At 39.7% G+C, this 21,116-nt stretch overlaps 1 protein-coding gene across 5 annotated transcripts in view; it reads right to left on the reverse strand.

Annotated features, from left to right (window-relative positions):
* Positions 1-12,463, reverse strand: part of PAQR3 (progestin and adipoQ receptor family member 3) — a 27,255-nt gene extending 14,792 nt beyond the window's left edge. For 4 of the 5 annotated variants that reach the window (XM_050791137.1, XM_050791136.1, XM_050791135.1 and 1 more), the window contains exons 1-3: positions 12,068-12,430; positions 8,146-8,308; positions 3,246-3,401 (exon numbers count right to left, since the gene is read on the reverse strand). In XM_050791137.1, the coding sequence (XP_050647094.1) occupies positions 3,246-3,401; positions 8,146-8,308; positions 12,068-12,252 (504 nt within the window). In that variant the 5' untranslated portion in view covers positions 12,253-12,430. Of the gene's footprint in view, positions 1-3,245; positions 3,402-8,145; positions 8,309-12,067 lie in introns of all 5 variants that reach the window. The other variant, XM_050791133.1, reaches the window with a different exon arrangement.
* Between the last annotated feature and the right edge of the window lie 8,653 nt (positions 12,464-21,116).

The raw sequence follows: 21,116 nt of genomic DNA on the forward strand, positions 1-21,116 counted from the left end.
TTTATTCACACAATAGCATTTTCTGATTACCTATTACATGCCATGCACAGTTCAAGTCCTATAAAAGCAAAGATGACTATGACATGAACTCTCCCAGCAGTGAGCTCACAGACTATGGGAGGGGCAGACATGTCAACAAATGATTATAATCTTATGGTAGATACTGTAACTGAGGAACAGAACACTGCAGAACCACAGAAGAGGGAACAATTAACTTTACTTGGGGTAGCTAAAAAATGCTTCATAGAGGAGATGACATCTAAGATTTTGTGGGAAGACAGAGCTCGTGAGGAAAGAGAACAGCAAACGCAGCAGGAAGTTTTGAGAAGAAAGGCTGAAAAGGCATACTGTTAGGCTAAATGTTTTGAACTTCACCACACTGGCATTGGAGGAACAGCAGAATTCTTTAAGAATCGGATGACACAGCTGTTTTTCAAACTGACTTATTAGAAAGACAACTCTGACATCAGTGTAGAAAATAGGTGACAGGAAACCAGCTAGAAAGATATTAGTTTAGTTTATTCAAAGAGAGAGAGGGGGCTTGGACTCCTGTTGAATAAAGTAGATGTGAGCGCCAGATTTAGGAGGCATTTTTGAAATAAGCTTAAGTCTTAATGGCTGACTGGATGTGTGAGAGGGCAGTAGAGGAAAGCTTGACTGTTTTTAGCCCGAAAGGCCACATAAATGGCTTCTATTAATGAAGCAAATGAACAAAGATGATCCAGGTTTGCTGTGTGTGTGATGGGGGAAGAGAACAGGGGCATGAGAGAGCACACACTTAGCTTAGGTTTGAAGGGCTTATGAGATATGTAGGTATTTAAATAAGCACTTAGCTGGTCTTAAAGTCAAAAGTCACATAAGACAAGAGTTCTTAATCTGGGCACCAAGGACTTTTTTGGGGCTATTAACTTCCTGAAATCAAATGTCAGATTGTTTGTTTAAGTGTGTGCCCAGAAGTACATTCTACTGGATCTAGGGTCCACAGTTTTCAATCTCATTCTGAAAGCAGCTGTGTTCCTTAAAAGGTAAAACGAGTCTTTTATAGGTCTACAGCAACTGAGTATTTGAAAATGATTAGAAACCAGATGGAGGAAAGCAATTTTTCAATGATCATGGACTGACTGTATCAGCTCCAGTAGTTCCCTTATCTGTTTAATCTATCTTGGACTTTTAGTTTTTCTGTTAAGAGATTTACAAAAAGTATCTCACTTTGATGTTTAGCAAGAGATAAAGGAAAACAGTTTCAGAGAAATACAGAATAAAATAAGCAAAAGAATTCAGATATTACACAGTTGTACTCACAAGCACCTGGTTATCAGTATGCTCTAATTTTTTAAAAACATATAAACCGTTTCATGCAAAATGGTTAAGTTATGAAAGCTGGGCAGAGCTAAAATCAAGTCAATTTACAACAAGGTTACCTGCATATATATTTAATTATGTGCTTGTGTTCCAAAGTGATTAGGCCTAAAAAGCAAATGGCTCACGTTTAAGCAGCTACAATTAATAATGTTCTTACGTATTCAAGTCAAATTTATGATTTTTCTCTTCACTAATTTTGACACCAGATATGTTGACAGTCTTCTCTGTCATTGTGTAGAGACAAAGGTCCTACTGAAAAATCCCAAGGAATCTGAGAAATTCCACACTGTGGCCAATCTTCCCAATAAGTGAAGGCTGAGGACTGTGCCTCAGAGTGGTCCCCAACCTTTCTGGCACCAGGGACTGGTTTTGTGGAAGATGATTTTTCCGTGGATCGTGGTGCAGGGAGGCAGGCAGAGATGGTTTCAGGATAATTCAAGTGCATTACATTTATTGTGCACTTTATTTCTATTATTACTACATTGTAATATATAATAATTATACAACTCACCATAATGTAGAATCACTGGGAGCCCTGGGCTTGTTTTCCTGCAACTAGACAGTCCCCATCTGGGGGTGATGGGAGACAGTGACAGATCATCAAGCATTAGATTGCACAACCTAAATCCTTTGCATGTGCAGTTCACAATAGGGTTTGTGCTGCTACGAGAATCTAATGCTGCTGCTGATCTGACAGAAGGCAGAGCTCAGGTGATAATGCGAGCCATGGGGAGTGGCTGTAAACACATATGAAACTTCCCTGGCTCACCAGCCCACTGCTTACCTCCTGCTGCATGGGCTGGTTCCTAACAGGCCACGGACAGGTTCTGGGGGTTGGTGACCCCCAGATATGTAGGGCACCTGCAGATACCTGCCTTAGAGCACCTGTTACATGGTGGGCCTTGGGCAGGACAGGCTCTATTCTTTGTGATTAGGACTAGAAATAACTAGTAGGTATACTGCTCCTGAGGGAGAAGCTCAGTCTTGGTTCTGAAAGGGAGGTAACTAAACGGGCAAAAGAAAAAACAAGAGTATGGTAGAAAAACAGGAAGAAAACAAAGTAGGGTGAAAGGGGACTTTCTGAAAGGGAGAACTTGAGATGTACTGACCCCATGGGAACATTCAGTTTGTCTTCTTGGCTGGAACATGAGGTGATAACTTAGGGTTCACTCCATAAGGTTTGGTTGGCCAATATTTTTAGGTCAGGTGCTATATTATCTGATTACAGTGTTGCAAATGCTGCTTTGCACAAGGCAAAAACTGACTTTTGTGTGAACTTAGGGACAGAAAGCAGAGTTGATCCAGAACTCAGAAAAGACACATCTCACATTTGTTAAAGACACTCACTCCTATCTGGTCTGTCTTACAAGCCTACCCCAAACATAAGACTGAAGACAGGAAAACATATTTTAGAGAAGAATATGGGCTAATAAATGCAGACACATTTTCCTGTTTTTTTTTTTTTTTCACTGAGAGGAGAAAAAAGAAATGGAAAGCAGTAACCAACCTCATAATTTTAACAAGTGTGAATTTTAACTTCAGTTCTATAAACACACAAATAAAAGATAAATAATGTGAATATTTGAGGAACCATGCAGCCATATAGATTTAGTGAAAACATTAATAATTTAATGTCTACATTAAGTTTCAGAAAATAACTGTATATATATTTTCCAATAAAAAATTAGTAAAATAAGTATAGAACTGATAATAGATGTTAGAGATGACAGGGCCATTTTGAAAAATAAGTTTATGCTTATACGAAACTCTTCTACTTATTCTATAAGTTAATTATGTACTTATTAAGAAGTTCAAAAGAACCAAGGCAAGAAAACCCAAGACCTATACGAAAGGTAGAATGTAAAATGTTTCAATCTACTTACGTTATTACAATAAAATGCGTAAAATACTCCTGAGACATAGCAGCCCAGTATTCCAATAGAAATTCCTGCATAATCTAATGCCATCCATCTTCGACATGTTTTTTCTGACCGATGGCAGGAAAAAAGATGATAGCCCACAGAGCAGAGCATACAGACCTGTGAAAAATAAAAACAAATCTTAACAAAGTGACTAAAGAAACTAAAGCAACTTATGCATGATGTTCAGGGAAATAGTTAAAAGGCTAGGCTTTCAATTCAAACATTTATGGGCTTGGATTCTAGCTCTGTGCCTTACAGTAGAGCGAGCCATGTCATTACTCTAAAGCCTCAATTTCCTCATGGGTAATATGGAGATAATAATGAGAAAATTTAAAATAACTACATTAAAAAATGAAAATTATAAATAAATAGCACAGTAATGGGAAAGTTATACAATGCGAATGTTTTAAAACTATCATCTGAGGCTTATTTTGATCCATGAATTTGTTTTTAAAGAGTATTTACTATAGAAGCAATACATATCCCTAAAAAAATCAAAGAACATAAATATAAGCCACTCTTAATCTATTCCCCAGAGGTAGCCAGTGATAACATTTTTAATGTGTCTTTCCAGATATTTTCAATACATATGTCAAATACCTGTGATATATTAGTCTGTACACATGCACTCATTATATATATATATATATATACATACACACACACACACACACACATTTTAAAATTAAATGAAATCACACTATGCATTCTGTTCCACAATTGGCTTTTTTTTTCAGTTAAGAATTTTCATGTCTGTATGAGATTCACTGTATAGAGTTTACTTTTAATTTCTAAGGTAAACACAGCTTTATTGCCTTCAAGAAAAAACAGGCTGGTGTAGTAGTGGCTCATGCCTGTAATCCCAGCACTTTGGGAGGCCATGGTGTGAGGATTGCTTGAGCACAGGAGTTCGAGACCAGCCTGGGCAACATAGGAGGACCTCATTTCTACGACAAACAAACAAACAAAATTAGCTAGGCATGGTGGCATGCACCTGTGGTCCCAGCTACTTGGGAGGCTAAGGCAGGAGGATTACTTAAGCTTGGGAGATCGAGGCTGCAGTGAGCCATGACTGCCCCACTATGCTCCAGCTTGGGTGACAGTGAGACCCTGTCTCAAAAAAAATAATAATTTAAAAAACAATCATGACTTGCTAACTTTATATGGTTGCCAAACTGAGAGTAAAGCTAATCTGATTCAATCAGCTGCTCTGATGATGAGGTGTCTATGGCAGAATGCCTTTCAGCCATCAAGCACTTGCCGTGTGTCATACATTGGAGGTGATACAGAATCACTGAATAGTACAGTAGCAAATCCTACTGTACTTCAGTGCAGAGCATAATTGGAAAAGGTGGGAGGATATTGACTCTGTGAGGGTACATGTGCATTTGGAGGGTGGGACTGGTGGGAAGAAAAGAGCATCAGAGAAGGGCTGTTCACCTGAGGCGGATTTTAAAAGTTGGGCTGGCATTCACCAAGGACATAAAAAAAGGTGTGCACATATTTACGGCTGGGGGGCAGAGATTAAGGAAAAGCATCATATTCTTTATAATATGATTATGACATGTCCTACACATTAATGGGTTTTAACTTCAATATTATGGGTATAATATGATATGCCTGAAAATTTTAAGTGCCCCCTTACAGAGGTGTGGACTAGAAGGGCTGAAACAGGAGGTTATAGGAATAGCCCTGGAGAGCACGTACTGAGACAGTGACAGTGGGGTGCAGGCAATGGGACAAACAAACAATATAAAGTAGGTACAACCGATAAACATTTTGTAAGCAATTGCTAAGGCAGTAACATGGTCATCCAGCTATTAATATTTTATATTCTGGTCATTAAACAAATCTAGTTACTATAGACTCAATATCAATATTCAGTAACAATGTACTTTGTCACAACTTCATTGCTTCATCAATTGTCTAAAATCCTTAATAGTCTATAGCTTTTTGGTTACTAAGCAACCAACCAGTAACTAACTCTAAGTTTGTTATTTAAACGTAACTCTAAGAAGCCTGGTTATTTGTTTTCTCAGATTATCCTTGAGATTAAGCACCATAAATCAGGAGAGCATAAAAGCGTATATTTCTCACTGATGGGGAAACATCCCATTGCCACAATGTTGAATGACACAAGAGCAGGTCGCAAAATAGCAAGCAGGGATGACTGTAGCTTGGAAGTAGGTAGACAGGTAAGTGAGCAGGCAGGTAGGCAGGTGCAAGGTAGCTATGCATACACAAACATACACATTTGGGTTAAACTCATTGTTTAACGCAAATGTCCAATGTAGTTACCTCTGAAAAGTGGAATTTCAAGTGACGTTTTCTTCCATAAACTTCTGTTTGCCTAAATTTCTACATGATTATATCTTGTAGTAATAATTAGAAACAAAAATAAAGCTCACTTCATTGTGAAAAAGAAAATAAAAAGAGGAAAAAGAAAACTATGGTATCTAAGGGAAAAGTAAAATAGTGTTAACAGAAAACCCCAGATTTTAAAGTTAACCCATACCTAGTATGCCCTGTTTAAGAAGGAATATGTTATTCCTAGAGCTCCTTTAAAAATGGACTGAAAGATAATCTGGGAAATTGGGTATGTTTCAGTTATAATGGAAAGTTTCCTTCTATGGAGTATCTCACTCCATCAAGGTAGACAGATAATTACAGTGTTACATCCCACATCGAAGCTCCTTGGCATGATAACAAAATACCTAATGATTTGATCCCTGCCAATCTCTCCAGCCTTATCTTTCTCCATTTTCCTAGGTTTCAACCACAAAAACCAGTACCTGCAAGTCCAGAAAGTGCTAAGAAAGTGAGTCTTGCTTCTTTTTTCCTGCTTAAATGCCACCTCACTGTCTCTTCTGCACGCCTACAAGTGGCTTGACCTTTATACCAGGTTGGTTCTATTCAGCACTGTTCAGATACTAGCATAGTATCTGGATGTATATAGGATGCATTCAACAAATATTTGTTAACTGAATGTAAATGGATCAAATCTAGCAAAAGGCATTATTGTATTCTGACATTCTTCTCCAAAATACAAATACCCTGGAAGGTTCAAAGCCCCTGAATTACATTCTACTGTTCAGAATGTACTCTATTAATCTGATTGCGAGGAAAGCACTAAAGCATATAGAAGCATAGGAGTGAGAAAAATGTTATGTCTTTTAATACTAAATGTAAATCGTCTTTTAATATTAAATGTAAATCAATATTAATAAATATATTTATGGTTTACTACACTGTCCACTGACCCTAAGAATCTGAAAAACTCAGGTGAACAAGTTATAATTTGATAAGAAGTGGTCTTTTCAAGTAGGGAAGATGTGCTCATCTGTCTTGAGTAAGTTGTACAGCATATATTGTAACAATGATCATTGCACTAGCAATTAGGAGAACAGGATTTTACTGCCCTGCTGAATAATCCTGGGCAAGTCATGGTAATACTTTGGCTCTATTTCTTTATTGGAAATTGTTGTAATTATTTATCCTTTTAGTTTTGCAATGTATTGTTTTCTTACGTCAATACTGAAATAAATACACATTCTCTGAACTAACATCAGCTGTGGCAGGTGGTGAAGGCATAAAGAATAGGCCTCAGCATAAAGGAAAAGAGCAGGGATTCTCAAAGTAGATAATATGCATATAACTAACAAGAATAGAAGCCAGTTTTTACTTAATGATTATTAAGAGCATGTTAATCTATACTGAGATGCACCTAAAAATTTAAAAAGAAATTGATTCATTTACATTACAAAATTGGTTATGGATTGTAAGGGACATTTTGGCTGAAATCAGGGCAAAAATTAAACCTCAGAAAGAGTATATTTTAAAAAAATATTTGAAGGAAAAATAATTTTCTAATAACAGAAATAGGTTATGCTTTCCCTCAAAGAAAATTAAAATATTATTCCAAAAACTGGAATTAATAAAAAAGGGGAAGAGAGATTTGTTTTGCTGTGTTTCTTGGCCATTTAAGTCCAAAGTTTAAACTTGAGTAAAGCGATGACACTCTGAAATAAAATGATACACAACGAAAGCGACATTTGTGCAGCTGAGTTATGAGGTTCACCTCTCAAACTCAGCAGCAACAGGCTAACTGCAGGGAATAGCTAGTCTGTGTCTGTCATGAGAAAGGGTGATAATAAGTTTTTCTTTTTATTTTTATGTTTTTCTATATTCTCTGAAGCAGAAAAAATTGTTTTAAATGTCAATAGAACTATAGCCCACATTTGTTTTCTGTTTCAAAATTATCTGTTTGAAATCTACTAAATGTAACTTTTAAAGACATTTTTACAGGTTCTTGAAAAATGCCAGTGCTATGGAACTAACAAATATAGGAGGTAGAGAGGAAAATAAACTGAAAGTATTTGAAGCCAGGCCAGTGAGTTCAAAATAAATTAACATTAAAGCAACAGAGCAAAAAATCAATACCAGCAAAACAGGACAGTAAAATATAGTATGGAAATAACAAATACAAAAATCACAGATGCAAACAGGAAAGAGATGAGAAATCTTCCCCAACAAGTTTTAAGTAGACACTAGTGTTATATTTCAGCCAGCTAATAGAATGCAATCAAAGATTCCTACTTTTTTTATTAATCTTAAAGCAGAGGTGCCCAAAAAGAAGAGGAGAGAAACAAATTTTTCTCCATCTTTGTAATTTAATGGATTTCAAACATACTCTCATAAGAACAGACTATTTGGTGTTTATGTTATGAAAATCAATAAGCTGACCAACATGCCATTCCAGGGCTCTTTAAAGCAAGTGGTAGGTCCGAGGTAAGGTCACCTGACCAAGCCTGCCTGACAAAAAGTTCTCTTTACCAATGGCAGTATTTGTGAAATGACTTACCTGGAAGCAGAAAAGACAAATAGAACAAATTACAAAATCTTCTCTGGACGCACTTGCTGAAGGTAACACAGATGTCATGTCATATATTCCCAGGGTGAAGAAGAGAAAGAAACCCAGCAAATGACTCCAGATGTTTACTGTCTCATTAGATAAAATAAACAAACTGGAAAATAAACATACATGCAACTGAGATTCACATTGGTCAACTTACTGTCACATTCAAAGGTTAGGGACAATTTTGAGGTGTTACCTAATACTTGCTCCAAAGCTCTTACCCCACCTGTACCTTTCTAAATTTGATATATTATCTAATCAAATTATTCTAAGTTTTTCCACATTGCCAACAATCTTGGGACCATAGTTTTTTGGGTGCTCACCTCTATTATCATACTTACCATTTCCTTCTCTGTATTAAGAGATTTACATACAAATTCCATCTCATCTTCCAGCCTATCAACTCCCTAATGGTCAGTACCATTCGTCTTTATAACCCCACTGTTCACAATGCCTTGCTCAGATTAGTCTAAAAACTAAAGGTCTTCAGGAATGAACATGCAGAGGAAATCTGGATGTTAGCTAGCATATTCTATCAATAATACGTATCTGAAAACCTGCTCAGTGCAAGGTTAGGCATGAACTTAGAATACTTTCCTGGAGCTCATTAAATACAAATGCAAAATTAAATGGACTTAACAGAAGCAAAATAAATATGTATTGATCCATTGGAAAGGTTCTTTAAGACAGGCATGCCAGAACAACTTTGCTGTGGATGTCTTAAAACCAGTCTAGTTTCCAGGTGGCTTAAGTTTCTCATTTTCAGAAACAACTGGACTTTACTTTTAATGTGGGTACTATGTGCCCTCTTTCAAAATGCCCTGGGCTAACTGGTCTTGGCAGCACAGGTTGGTACAGTGTGTACCACCTTGAGTCAAGAAGCTCACTGTCCCCACCCCACACAAGTCACTTAACCTCTCCGGGCTTCAGTTTCTTCATCTACACAGTAATGGAGCCACATTAGATGCTGCTGCAACTTTCTTCCAGCTCCTTTCTTACTTTTGGGAAATGGTTCTCCAGATGTGGAGAGGACTCATCTGATTATTTACTAAAAGGTGACATCATGACTAAAGATTAAAATACTACTCTTGCATTTGTCTGCAAAATCTAGTATTTTTGCTTAAATTTAGGTTTTTGGTCTTCACTGATTCAGAAATCCTTGACATATTGACATTGACATATAACTCTAAATTTGTAGCAGTCACTGTGGTTCTCACGTTCTCATTTTTATAAGAAATGGAATTTCCTATTTATTTTGCTTCTCTTAAGTTCATTTCTTGTAAAAGCAAAAGCAAGAACCACAGTGACTGCTACAAATTTAGTTATATGTCAACACTTACTAGTAAGGATTTCTGAATCAGTGAAGGCCAGATACATGATGTATATAGCAAGGTGTCAAAACTATCAAATGATCATCAAGAATAAAATGAATCTTGGATCATGAATTTCAGGCTTTATCATGTACAAAGTGTAAAGACTATTTATAACTGGAGGAAGGGATGCACGAATGTGCTTGAAACATATAACTACAAGACTGTTTTGACAATCAATACTATGCTCTGCTTATTACTTCAGAACTTTTCTTTTTGTGAAATCCAGTATAACCTGACTAACTTAACTGAGGGGCGCAACCTCTCCATGTTCCCTGCAGCTAACAGTGGACTCGCAAAACTGCTATGACATACAAAACCTCCTCAGATTACATCCAAAATCTGTCCCAGTCACTCCTGAAAGTCAAAAGGAGAGAGGGCAAAGGCTGAACTTGGAGAAATTAAGGCTGGTGGGAAAGCAAGAACACCTCTAATAAAGAATCTACTCTTACTGTATGAAAAGTTAGGTGTCTCCTGCACAGTAGACACACCTGACAGCAGTAACTTAAGCATATCCTGAGAATGACCCTATATGAAAAACACACTTGAATGTGTTTACAATTGCAAGCATGGCCAACCCTTAGACTGATTCCTTATATATGAGGAACATCTGAGCCCCTGTCCCTTCTCATGGAATGCTGACTGTACATGGGATGGAGGCCTTTTGTTTTGTAAATGAAGATTACCAGGTGGAGACCGTCAGGGGGAAGGGTGTTAAGTAAAATGCTATATAAACTGCATGCTTTCTGCAGGCGGCAGAGGTTCTCCCATTCAGGTCACTGCCACTGGACCTCTCTGTAAATTACCCTAGTAAAACCCTATGTCTTGTTTACTGGCTTTGGGTCTTTTCTTCTGTCTTTCGAATCTGGTGCCATCCTTATTGAAGTTAACAGGAGTCCAGCACCACATCTTCATATTCTGTTCAGTTTTAAAATCAATAATCATCTTCATTATCATCATCTGTTCAGCTTCAAAATCATTGGTGATGACAACAATCAGCATTTATTGAGGGCTTATTAGGTTCCAGGCCATGTATAGCATTTCACACACAGAATCTAATTGAATCCTTTTTTACCTCTGGAAGCAGATACTGTGATTACCCTCATTTTTACATGTGGGTAAAATGAGGCTCAGTGAGGTTCCATTTTTGCTCCAGGTCTCAGAACTGTTAAGTGGCAGATCTGGATACTAAAGTCTTTAACTCAATAGCTCAAGAGCTAATGCTCTATACTTAATTTTCCACTCCGTGAGATTTGGACCCTAACATCAGAATGCAGAGGACCACTGCTAGTTGGGTAGAAAATATTTAAGGCAATTCACTGCTTGCCCTATTCTTGTGGAACTCCAGATCCACAGCAGCACCCAGCTGTGTAATTTACTCATGCAACAGGAGGCATTGGGGAGGAAAACGGTAATTACGCTTCAAGTTGTGAATCCTAAGGGCCATCCATTCAAGCCAAGTAGGGATGACAGTGATGTCACCTTGTGACCATGAGTCACAGAAACACTTTCATGGCAGGACAAAAGGAAAGAAGGACAGGAAAAGATAATGCTGGAAAAATCAAGAATCAGACATGTGGTTGCCGCTTGAGCAACTCAACAGCCCACATTCTGGCACTAGGGTTTGCCACTACAGTGACCTGGAGCTAACCAACATCTGTATCTTAATTCTCCTAAAGCAGAGGTCCTGTATTTCAGTACAGGTAGTAAGTTTGGACAGTTACTCCAAGAACTAGAACAGTTATTTTTCAGTTTTGTTTTTTTTAAACACAGGTTTTCAAGAGACTGTGGTTTTAAAGGTTTAGAATGATAAAGAAATTTCCTTCTTAGAGATGCTTCTGTGGTGCTCTAGTGGAGACTCGGTGCCCGTTATGGGCTCTCTTTACCACAGTGCTTTTCCTACACAGCATTTTTTTCCACAATGGTTATTATGTAATTGTGTAATTATCTCTTTAATGTCTGTTACCCAGGCTACACCTTAGTAGCTTCATGAGAACAAGGGCCATGTTTGCTTTTTTTCTGCATGGGCTCCATAAGTATTTGCTACATGAATAAATCTTGGGCGTATATGTTAACTTGTTTCCTATGATACAGGCATTTTTCTGGCCCAAAGCTACTGAATTCCCAGAGGGTTGCTCTAAAAAGAAAGCAAGCTTAGGTATACACCGGGCAAATATGGCTCAGCCCGATTCCAACATATATCTCATTGAGCCGAATAAACCGAATAAAGGATGTAAAAGCCCTTTGTAAACAGCAAAGCGCCATAGGAGAGTTGTAATTATGATCACTGTTACTATCATGATTATTCCGTGGATCAAGTACCCCGGCCAGGTAAGGGGAGATAACGGAGGAGGAGAGGCGGTAAAAAGGGATGAAAAGGATGGGGCGGGGAGGAAATGATGGGCAAGCAGAAAGGCGGGGAAAGCAGAAGGGGGACCAGACAAAAAGGGTGTAGGTGAGAGAAGGGGACACTCCAGGCGGAGGCGGCCAGACCGTACCTTTTGATACACAGCCTGGACGGCAGGTAGGCCCGGTAGCCGTCGGTGATGTACGGGTTGTCCTTGAGGGACACGGGGATCTGCTCGTAGGTGTACAGGCGGATGCCACGGGGCACCAGGACCGGCCAGTACTGATAGCTGCCCAGCTCAATGTAATGCGCGCTCTTCAGCAGCTTCTGATGCATCGTTCCCGGCCGCCGCCGCTCCCTGGGTAGGGAGCTCCCCCAGGCCCCGCCTCCCCGGGGAGGGGGCTTTGCCGCTGGAGCCCCCGCCCCGGAGTCCGCGGACGCTGCGCGAGGTCCTACCGCGCCGCCGCTGCCCAGGGCCCGGCTCTGCGCTCACACCCGCCACTGCCGTCAGCGCCGCAGCGGACCCGGCGGCGTCGCAGCCTCCTCTGACGTCAGCGCGCCGCCGCGGCCCCGCCCCTCAGCCCTCGCTGGGAGGGGCAGGGGACTGGCGCGGGCCGGCGTGTGCTCCAGCGGGCTCTGGTGGCTGCCCGGGTGCCGGCGTCTCTGGCCCTGTGGTTTGGCGGCGCCCGGGGTGTTCGTTTGCCTGTGAGAAGAGCCAAAAGCACAGAGCTACAGGCGAATACAAGTGGATTTTTTTTTTCTTTCTCTGTTTTTTTATTAGAAGTAATAGTTGCTGCATTTTGAAAAACCAAGAGGAAAAGAGTTAACAGGAAGAAAAGTTCGAGGTAATTACCGTTTAGTTTATTGCTTGGAATTACACGCACTTAGTGTCAGAAGGGACTTTGAGGATTTCTAAGCTGAAGTCAGCTCTTAGCACGATAGTTGGAAAGAGAGGAAACCTGATGCACATGGAACATACACCAGCATCCAGCACATCCTGAGAAACATGATTGAAAAGGGGCATCATCTAATGATAAACTGAGGGGGGAACCTAGAAAGGCCAGTTCATTAAAATTCTTGGCCTCAGAGTATAGGGCAGGAATTCTCTAGAATGAGGGTTTTATGACCTAGTTGCAGGTGAGGTAAGTCAGAATTCCTTTGTGACCACGGAAAGGCAGGGACGGTCAGAAAGTAATCTTACTAGATTTTTTTTTCTTTTTTTTTTTTTTTTTTGGTGGGGGGAGACAGAGTCTCACTTTTATGCCCAGGCTGGAGTGCAGTGGCGCAATCTCAGCTCACGCAATCTCCACCTCCCAGGTACAAGCGATTCTCCTGCCTCAGCCTCCCGGGTAGCTGGGACTACAGGCGCCCACGACCACGCCCGTCTAATTTTTGTACTTTTTGTAGAGATGGAGTTTCACCATCTTGGACAGGCTGCCCTTGAACTCCTGACCTCAAACCATCTGTCTGCCTCGGCCTCCCAAAGTGCTGAGATTACAGGCGTGAGCCACTATGCCCCGTGCCTAGCCCCTTACTAGGTTTTATGGATTGCTTTAGGGAGAGAAATTCTAGGTTGTAAGACCCACTTGGGAAGAACAGGAAAAGGAAGAAAGGAGGACAGACAGAAGTTCAGAGAGACCTTAGTTCTGAGGCCTTCCCAGTCTCCTTTAGTTTAAAGAACTCAGCATGTCAAAGCACCAAACTTTGGGGTGTGGTGTTCTGAACCCTGACAACATACAATAATCACTCATAATACCTATTCTTATTATGTAGTAATATTAGTTAGTTTTTGAGAAGCAGTATGGCTTAGTGATTAAGATCTTGGACTTTGAAGCCATGTACTGAAGTTTGAATTTCTGTTCAATCATTGACTAACTATTAATACATGTCCTAGTGCAGGTAACTTAACCTCTCTGAGCCTCAGTTTTCTTATTGGTAGAATAAGACTAATAACAGTATTTTGTGTTGTTGAGGATTAAATGACTAAATCCATATAACAATCTTAGAAAAGTACCAGACATACTGTTAGCACTCAACAAATGTGAGCTATGTAGAGAGTTCAAGGAAAAATAATCAATAAAACTGGAAAGGTAAATTGAGATATATCCTAAGTGGACTTAAATGTCCTGTGAAGGAAGTGAGACTTATTTTTTAAGTCATGGAGCTAAAAATAATGTTTGAGAACCTACTACATGCTCAGTACATTGTCTCTACTGAAGGTTACTGTGCATAGAAATTCTCGTTTCCCAGTGTAGGACGATCATGCCTGAGAATGCCTGCCTGCCACTCCTACAGACCTCCTCTAGGAGGTTCCTTCTGCATGTATTTCTTGCTGGTACCATATGATACTACCTTGAGGCTATTGCTGACCCACAAGTAGATTAGTAGTCTGTGACATGTGATGGCACAAATGTCCATTCAAGAACAATGGTAATTAGTTTGACCAATCGGTTACTTCGTTAGGAATTTGACCTGGAGATGTGGGAAGAGAATCCCTAGCCTGTTATTTGAAACAATGTAGAAAGATGCCCAGAGATTATCAGACACACAGAAAGTAGCTGAGTTATGATAATGATGGGAAACTAGTGTAAAGAACTAAAAATGGCACTTTGGGAGGCTGAGGCAGGCGGATCACGAGGTCAGGAGATCGAGACCATCCTGGCTAACACAGTGAAACCCTGTCTCTACTAAAAATACAAAAAATTAGCCGGGCGTGGTGGCGGGCACCTGTAGTCCCAGCTACTTGGAAGACTGAGGCAGGAGAATGGCGTAAACCCGGGAGGCGGAGCTTGCAGTGAGCTGAGATCACTCCACTGAACTCCAGTCTGGGCAACAGAGCGAGACTCTGTCTCAAAAACCAACAACAACAACAACAACAAAAAAGCCACTTATGAAATGCATGAACAAATATGATAAGGTAGATATAGCAACAATCCATGCCTGAGTCCTAGAGTGAGAAAGAGAGCTATAGGTAAAAAAAACAAAATAATAGAAATGGAAAGAGCTCTTCCACTCAAGTTTGTACGACAGCGGAAGCAGGAGCAACACTGCTTTGGGACACCTCTAACAGAGGGTAACTCAGAGATGAGAGGGCACATTTCCCCACAGATAACAACAACATTGTGGCACTTTGAGGGCTCTGGCTGTTTAGTCATGGTGCTTAACAGAGATCTTCAGCAGCATGTCTGATGGAAGAATAAAACTTGTTGATGTACTTGGTGAGGCACAAGCATCTGTGATAGGTGGGGATCAACAGCATCCAGCAGGAGACCTTGGTGCCTCTTGAAGTGGCAAGATGGGGAACTGAACTGCCCAGAGATAATGGGAAAATGGCAGCACCCTATCATGAACACCTGTGAGAGAAACCCTGGATTTTAGAGATGGTTGAGGTGGTGTGGATGGGACAGGGATGCAGTTCTCAAGGAGCTGAAGTCCTGAATTTCCAAGTGGGAGCAGGAGCCTGGGGACAGGAGACATGGGGGCTGAATGGGGCCTTTGGGTAAGACAGATCCTTCCGTCCCCTCCCTCCCTCCCTCCCTCCCTCCCTCCCTCCCTCCCTCCCTCCCTCCCTCCCTTCCTTCCTTCCTTCCTTCCTTCCTTCCTTCCTTCCTTCCTTCCTTCCTTCCTTCCTTCCTTCCTTCCTTCCTTCCTTCCTCTCTCCCTCCTTGCACTTTCTGCATTTACTGTAATTCAAACAGTGTTGAAGTGAGATTCACAGGTATTGGGATGTCCACAACACAGAACTTTACATTTACTGAATTCTGACAATGTGTCACACATTTTCCTATATGCTAACAGAGATGAATAAGACAAATTTTAGACAACAACCTCTGCCAATTTCAGCAGCACTGACATTTTGATCACTCTACCATTGAACTCTCTTTTCTGGACTTCTGGGACCACCCTCATCTGGACTCTTTTCCTTATCTTTCTGGCCTGTCTATAAAGTCCCAGGGGACTTTAAGCCACTATTTCTCTGACCCTTCAGAGTGTTTTCAGGATTCCTTCTTCAGTGGTGTAAATTCTATTTTTTCCCTTTATATTTCCATGGCTTCAGTTATTATCTTTTTCAGGTCAGATTTCCTTTCTATGCATCTGGATTTGCATGTAGACCTGGATATAGAAACCTGAAATATTAAAAATATTAAAAATATTTTCTCCTAAATCTGTTTACATCCCTAAATCTCTATTTACTCACCCTGTTAAGCCAAAAGTGTTGCAGTCATCTCTTCCCTTGGCACAATTTTATTAGTAACATCCTTTGCTTCCATCCCCGTCACTGCAACCAGTTCCTTGTCAATGATTTTTAACTCCCCTGCCTAATTAAGCTTATCTGAAAAAACAAGGAAGCAGTTCATCAATTTAACTGTGTCCTCTTTAATTCTACAACCATATTGCTAAAGAAAATGACAGGATGGCGTGGATTGGTATTTCTACAGATTGTTTACAATTTCTACAGAACCGTCAACATCATTTGGATATTTTAAATGTTTACTTGATATCATATCTCAAGTAAAAAAAAGATAGATGCCCATCTTCCTGCTTCCTTAGCAGATCAGCTCTTTCCTATCTAACAGAGAAAATAGAGTTCATAGAGTAGGCACTCTCTCAACTTTCTATTGCTAGCCTTCCACCTGTAAGTTCACTCATAATTAAAGCCCATTCTTTGTTTCCTTTCCTCTGTCTCAATAGAAATGACTGCTTTAACACCTCCTACTTAAGGTCAACCCTGCTACCTATTTTCTGGATCAGGCTCCCCTTAGTTTCCTAATGGACCTTGCTCTGTCAGTTATCCTTCTCTCAGATGTATCTCCAACCTTTCCTTCTCTATTTTTTTTCCTTTGGTACTTAAACATGTTGCAAACAAGCATCTTTGGGTAAACAGACTATAGAATGAGAGAAAATATTTGCAAACTATTTTGCAAATAGTTTGCAAAAGAAAAAAAATCCTCTGTGATTTTTTTTTTTTTTTTTTTTTTAACATTTCAGCTTTTATTATAGATGAAAGGCTACCCGTGAAGGTTTCTTACATGGGTAAACTGTATGACACTGAGGCTTCAGACCATCCAGGCAGTAAGCATAGTACCCAACAGGTAGTTTTTCGGCCCACACCCCCCTCTCTCCCTCCTCCATCTAGTGATCCCCAGGGTCTCTTTTTCCCATTTTTACAAGCACGTGGATTCAATGTTGAGCTCCAACTTGTGAGAACACGTGGTATTTGGTTTTCTGTTTGTGTGTTATGTCAGGTCGCTTAGGATAATGATCTCCAGCTCCATCCATGTTCCTGTAAAGTGCTGAAAGAACAATTTTGTTCTTTTTTTTGTGGCTACTCAGTATTCTGTGGTGTATATGTACCACATTTTCTTTAATCCATTGTTGATGGGCATTTAGGTTGATTTCATGTCCTTGCTATTGTGAATAGTGCTGCAATGACCACACAGGTGCATGTGTCTTTATGATGGAATGAGTTATTTTCCTTTGAGTATATACCCAGTAGTGGGATTGCTGGGTCAGATAGTAGTTCTGTTTTAGGTTTCTTGAGAAATCTCCAAACCACTTTCTACAGTGGCTGAACTAGTTTACGTTCCCACCAACAATGTATATAAGCATTCCCATTTCTCCATAGTCTCACTTTATTAGTCTGCTTTCACACTGCTATTAAGATACTACCTGAGACTGGGTAATTTATAAAGGAAAGAGGTTTAATTGACTCACAGTTCCACATGGCTGGGAAGGCTTCGGGAAATTTACAATCGTGGTGGAAGGCAAAGGAAAAGCAAGCACTTTCTTGCATGGCAGTAGGAGAGAAAGAGCACGCAGTGGAAACTGCCACTTTAAAGCTATCAGATCTTGTGAGAACTCCCTCCCTATCATGAGAACAGCATGGGAGAACTGTTTCCATGATCCAGTCACCTCCCACAGGGTCCTTCCCTTGACATGAGGAGATTACAATTTGAGATGAGATTTGGGTGGGTACACAGAGCCAAACCATATCACTCACCCTCTGTTGTTTTTTGACTTTTAAATAATCGCCACCGTTATGACTGGTGTGAGATGATATCTCATTGGGGTTTTGATTTGCATTTCTCTGATGAGTACTGGTGTTGAGCATTTTTTCATATGTTTTTTAGCCACTTGTATGTCATCTTTTGAGAGGTGTCTGTTTATGTCCTTTGCCCATTTTTTAATTGGATTCTTTGGTTTTTGCTTGTTTATTTTTTTAAAGTTTCTTGTAGATTCTGGATGTTAGTCCTTTGTCAGATACATAGTTTGCAAATATTTTCTCCCATTCTGTAGTCTATTTATCTGTTGGTAATTTCTTTTGCTGTGCAGAAGTTCTCTAATTAAGTACCACTTGTCAGTTTTTGTTTTTGTCATAATTAACATAAATTTCTTGCCAACGCCTATGTTGAGAAGGGTATTTCCTAGGTTTTCTTCCAGGCTTTTTATAGTTTGAGGTGATGCATTTAAATCTTTAATCTATCTTGAGTCAGTTTTTATATATGGTGAAAGGTAGGGGTCCAGTTTTATTCTTCTGCATATGGCTAGCCACTTATCCCAGCACAATTCCCCATTGCTTGTTTTTGTTGATTTTTGTCTAAGATCAGATGGTTGTAGGTATGTGGGCTTACTTCTGGGTTCTTTATTCTGTTCACTGTTGTATCTGTTTTTATACCGTTATCATGTTGTTTTGATTACTGTAGCCTTGTAGTATAGTTTGAAGTCAGATAGTGTGATGTCTCTGAATATGTTCTTTTAGTTATTGCTTTGGCTATTCAGGCTGTTTTTTGGTTCCAGATGAATTTTAGAATAGCTTTTTCTAAATCTGTAAAAAATGACATTGGTATTTTGATAGGAATGGAGTTGAATCTGTAAATTGCTTTGGGTAGTATGGCCATTTTAACCATATTAATTTTTCCAAGCCATGAGCATGGAATATTTTATATTTCTTTGTGTTGTCTCTGATTTATTTGAGCAGTGTTTTGTAGTTCTCATTATAGAGATCTTTCACTTCCTTTAATAGATGGATTCTTAGGTATTTCATTTTCTTTGTGTCTATAGTTAATGGGATTGTGTTCTTAATTTGGTTCTTAGCTAGAACATTATTGATGTAGAGAACTGATTCTCTACATCAAATGTAGCTACTGATTTTTGTACTTTGATTTTGTATCCTGAAACTTTACTCAATTTGTTTATCAGTTCGCGGAGCCTTTTGGCAGAATCTTTAGGGTTTTCTAGGTATAGAATCATATTTTCAGCAAAGACTTCTTTTTTCCTGTTTGGATGCCTTTTATTTCTTTCTCTTGTCTGATTTCCCTGGCTAGGACTTCCAGTACTATGTCAAATAGGAATGGTGAGAGTGGGCATCCTCATCTTGTTTCACTTCTCAATGGGAATGGTTCCAGTTTTTGGACTGTTCAGTATGATGTTGGCTGTAGGTTTATCATAGATGGCTCTTATTATGTGGCGGTATGTTCCTTCAATGCCTAATCTGTTGAGGGTTTCTACCATGAAGAGATGCTGGATTTTATTGAAGGCTTTTCCTGCATCTGTTAAGATGATCATATGGTTTTCATTTTTGATTCTGCTTATCACATTTATTGATGTATGTTAAACCAACCTTGCATATCAGAAATACAGCCTACTTGATCATAGTGAATTAACTTTTTAATGTGCTGCATTTGATTCAGTTTGCTAGTATTTTGTTGAGGATTTTTACATCTGTGTTCATCAGGGATATTGGCCTGAAATTTTCATTTTTTGTTGTGTCTCTGCCACATTTTGGTATTAGTATGATGCTAGCTTTGTAAATGAGTTGGGGAGAAGCTCTTCCTCCTTGATTGAAAAAAATGTTTCAGTAGGATTGGTGTCAGTTCTTCCTTATATGTCTGGTAGAATTCAGCTGTAAATCCATGTAGTCCAGGGCTCTTTTTGGTTTGTAGGTTTTTTGTTACAGATTCAATTTCCAACCTCGTTATTGGTCTGTTCGGGTTTTTACTTTCTTCCTAATTCTATCTTGGGCATTGTGTGTTTCTAGAAATTTATCTATTTCCACTTGATTTTGTACTTTGTGTGCATAGAAGTGTTCATAATAGTCTCTGAGAATCTTTTGTATTTCTGTGGATCAGTTGTAATGTCATCTTTGTCATTTCTGATCATTCTGATTTGGATTTTCTCTTTTTTTTCTTTGTTAATCTGGCTAACAGTCTATCAGTCTTGTTTATTATTTCTAAGAACCAACTCTTGGTTTCATTGATCTCTTGTATGGACTTTTGGGTCTCAGTTTTATTCACTTCTCTGATTTTAGTTGTGAGAAAACCTCTCTCTCTCTTTTTTGGTATGTTATTCTGAAACTATAGATTTCTCTCCTTCCATTCGCAGCCATATTTCTAGAAACAGTCTACATTTATTGTCTCCATTTCTAACTTTCCTTTTGTTCGTTGTCTCATGGCAATCTGACTTCTTACCTCTGTCTGTCCCCTGGCCTCTATGAAAACTGTAGCATTGAATTTGCCACACTGCATGGGAACTGCCTGCTTTCTTCTAGATGTTTACTACAATATATGATGTCTTTAAGGGATATTTATTCTATTTGTAGTACCAGTGCTTTTGATGTGATTATCTATCTATCTATCTATCTATCTATCTATCTATCTATCTATCTATCTATTTTTTTTTTTTTTTGAGATAATGTCTCTGTTGCCCAGGCTGGAATGCAGTGGTGCGAACATGGCTCACTACAGCCTCAACCTCATGGCCTCAAGCGATCCTCCTGCCTCCGCTTCCTGAGTAACTTTGGTCACAGGTATGTGCCAGCATGCCTGGCTAACTTTTTTTGTTTTACTTTTTTTTCTTATTTTCGTCTTTTTTTTTTTTTTTTGAGACGGAGTCTCGCTCTGTCGCCCAGGTTGGAGTGCAGTAGCGCGATCTCCGCTCACTGCAAGCTCCGCCGCCTCCCGGGTTCACGCCATTCTCCTGCCTCAGCCTCCCTAGAAGCTGGGACTACAGGCGCCCGCCACCACACCCGGCTAATTTTTTGTATATTTAGTAGAGACGGGGTTTCACCATGTTAGCCAGGATGGTCTCGATCTCCTGACCTCGTGATCCACCCGCCTCCGCCTCCCAAAGTGCTGGGATTACAGGCGTGAGCCACCGCGCCTGGCCTCGTCTTATTTTTATTTCAGAGTTCCCCTCAAAAA

The sequence above is a fragment of the Macaca thibetana genome, chromosome 5 (assembly GCF_024542745.1).
Source record: "Macaca thibetana thibetana isolate TM-01 chromosome 5, ASM2454274v1, whole genome shotgun sequence".
NCBI classification, from domain to species: domain Eukaryota; kingdom Metazoa; phylum Chordata; class Mammalia; order Primates; family Cercopithecidae; genus Macaca; species Macaca thibetana.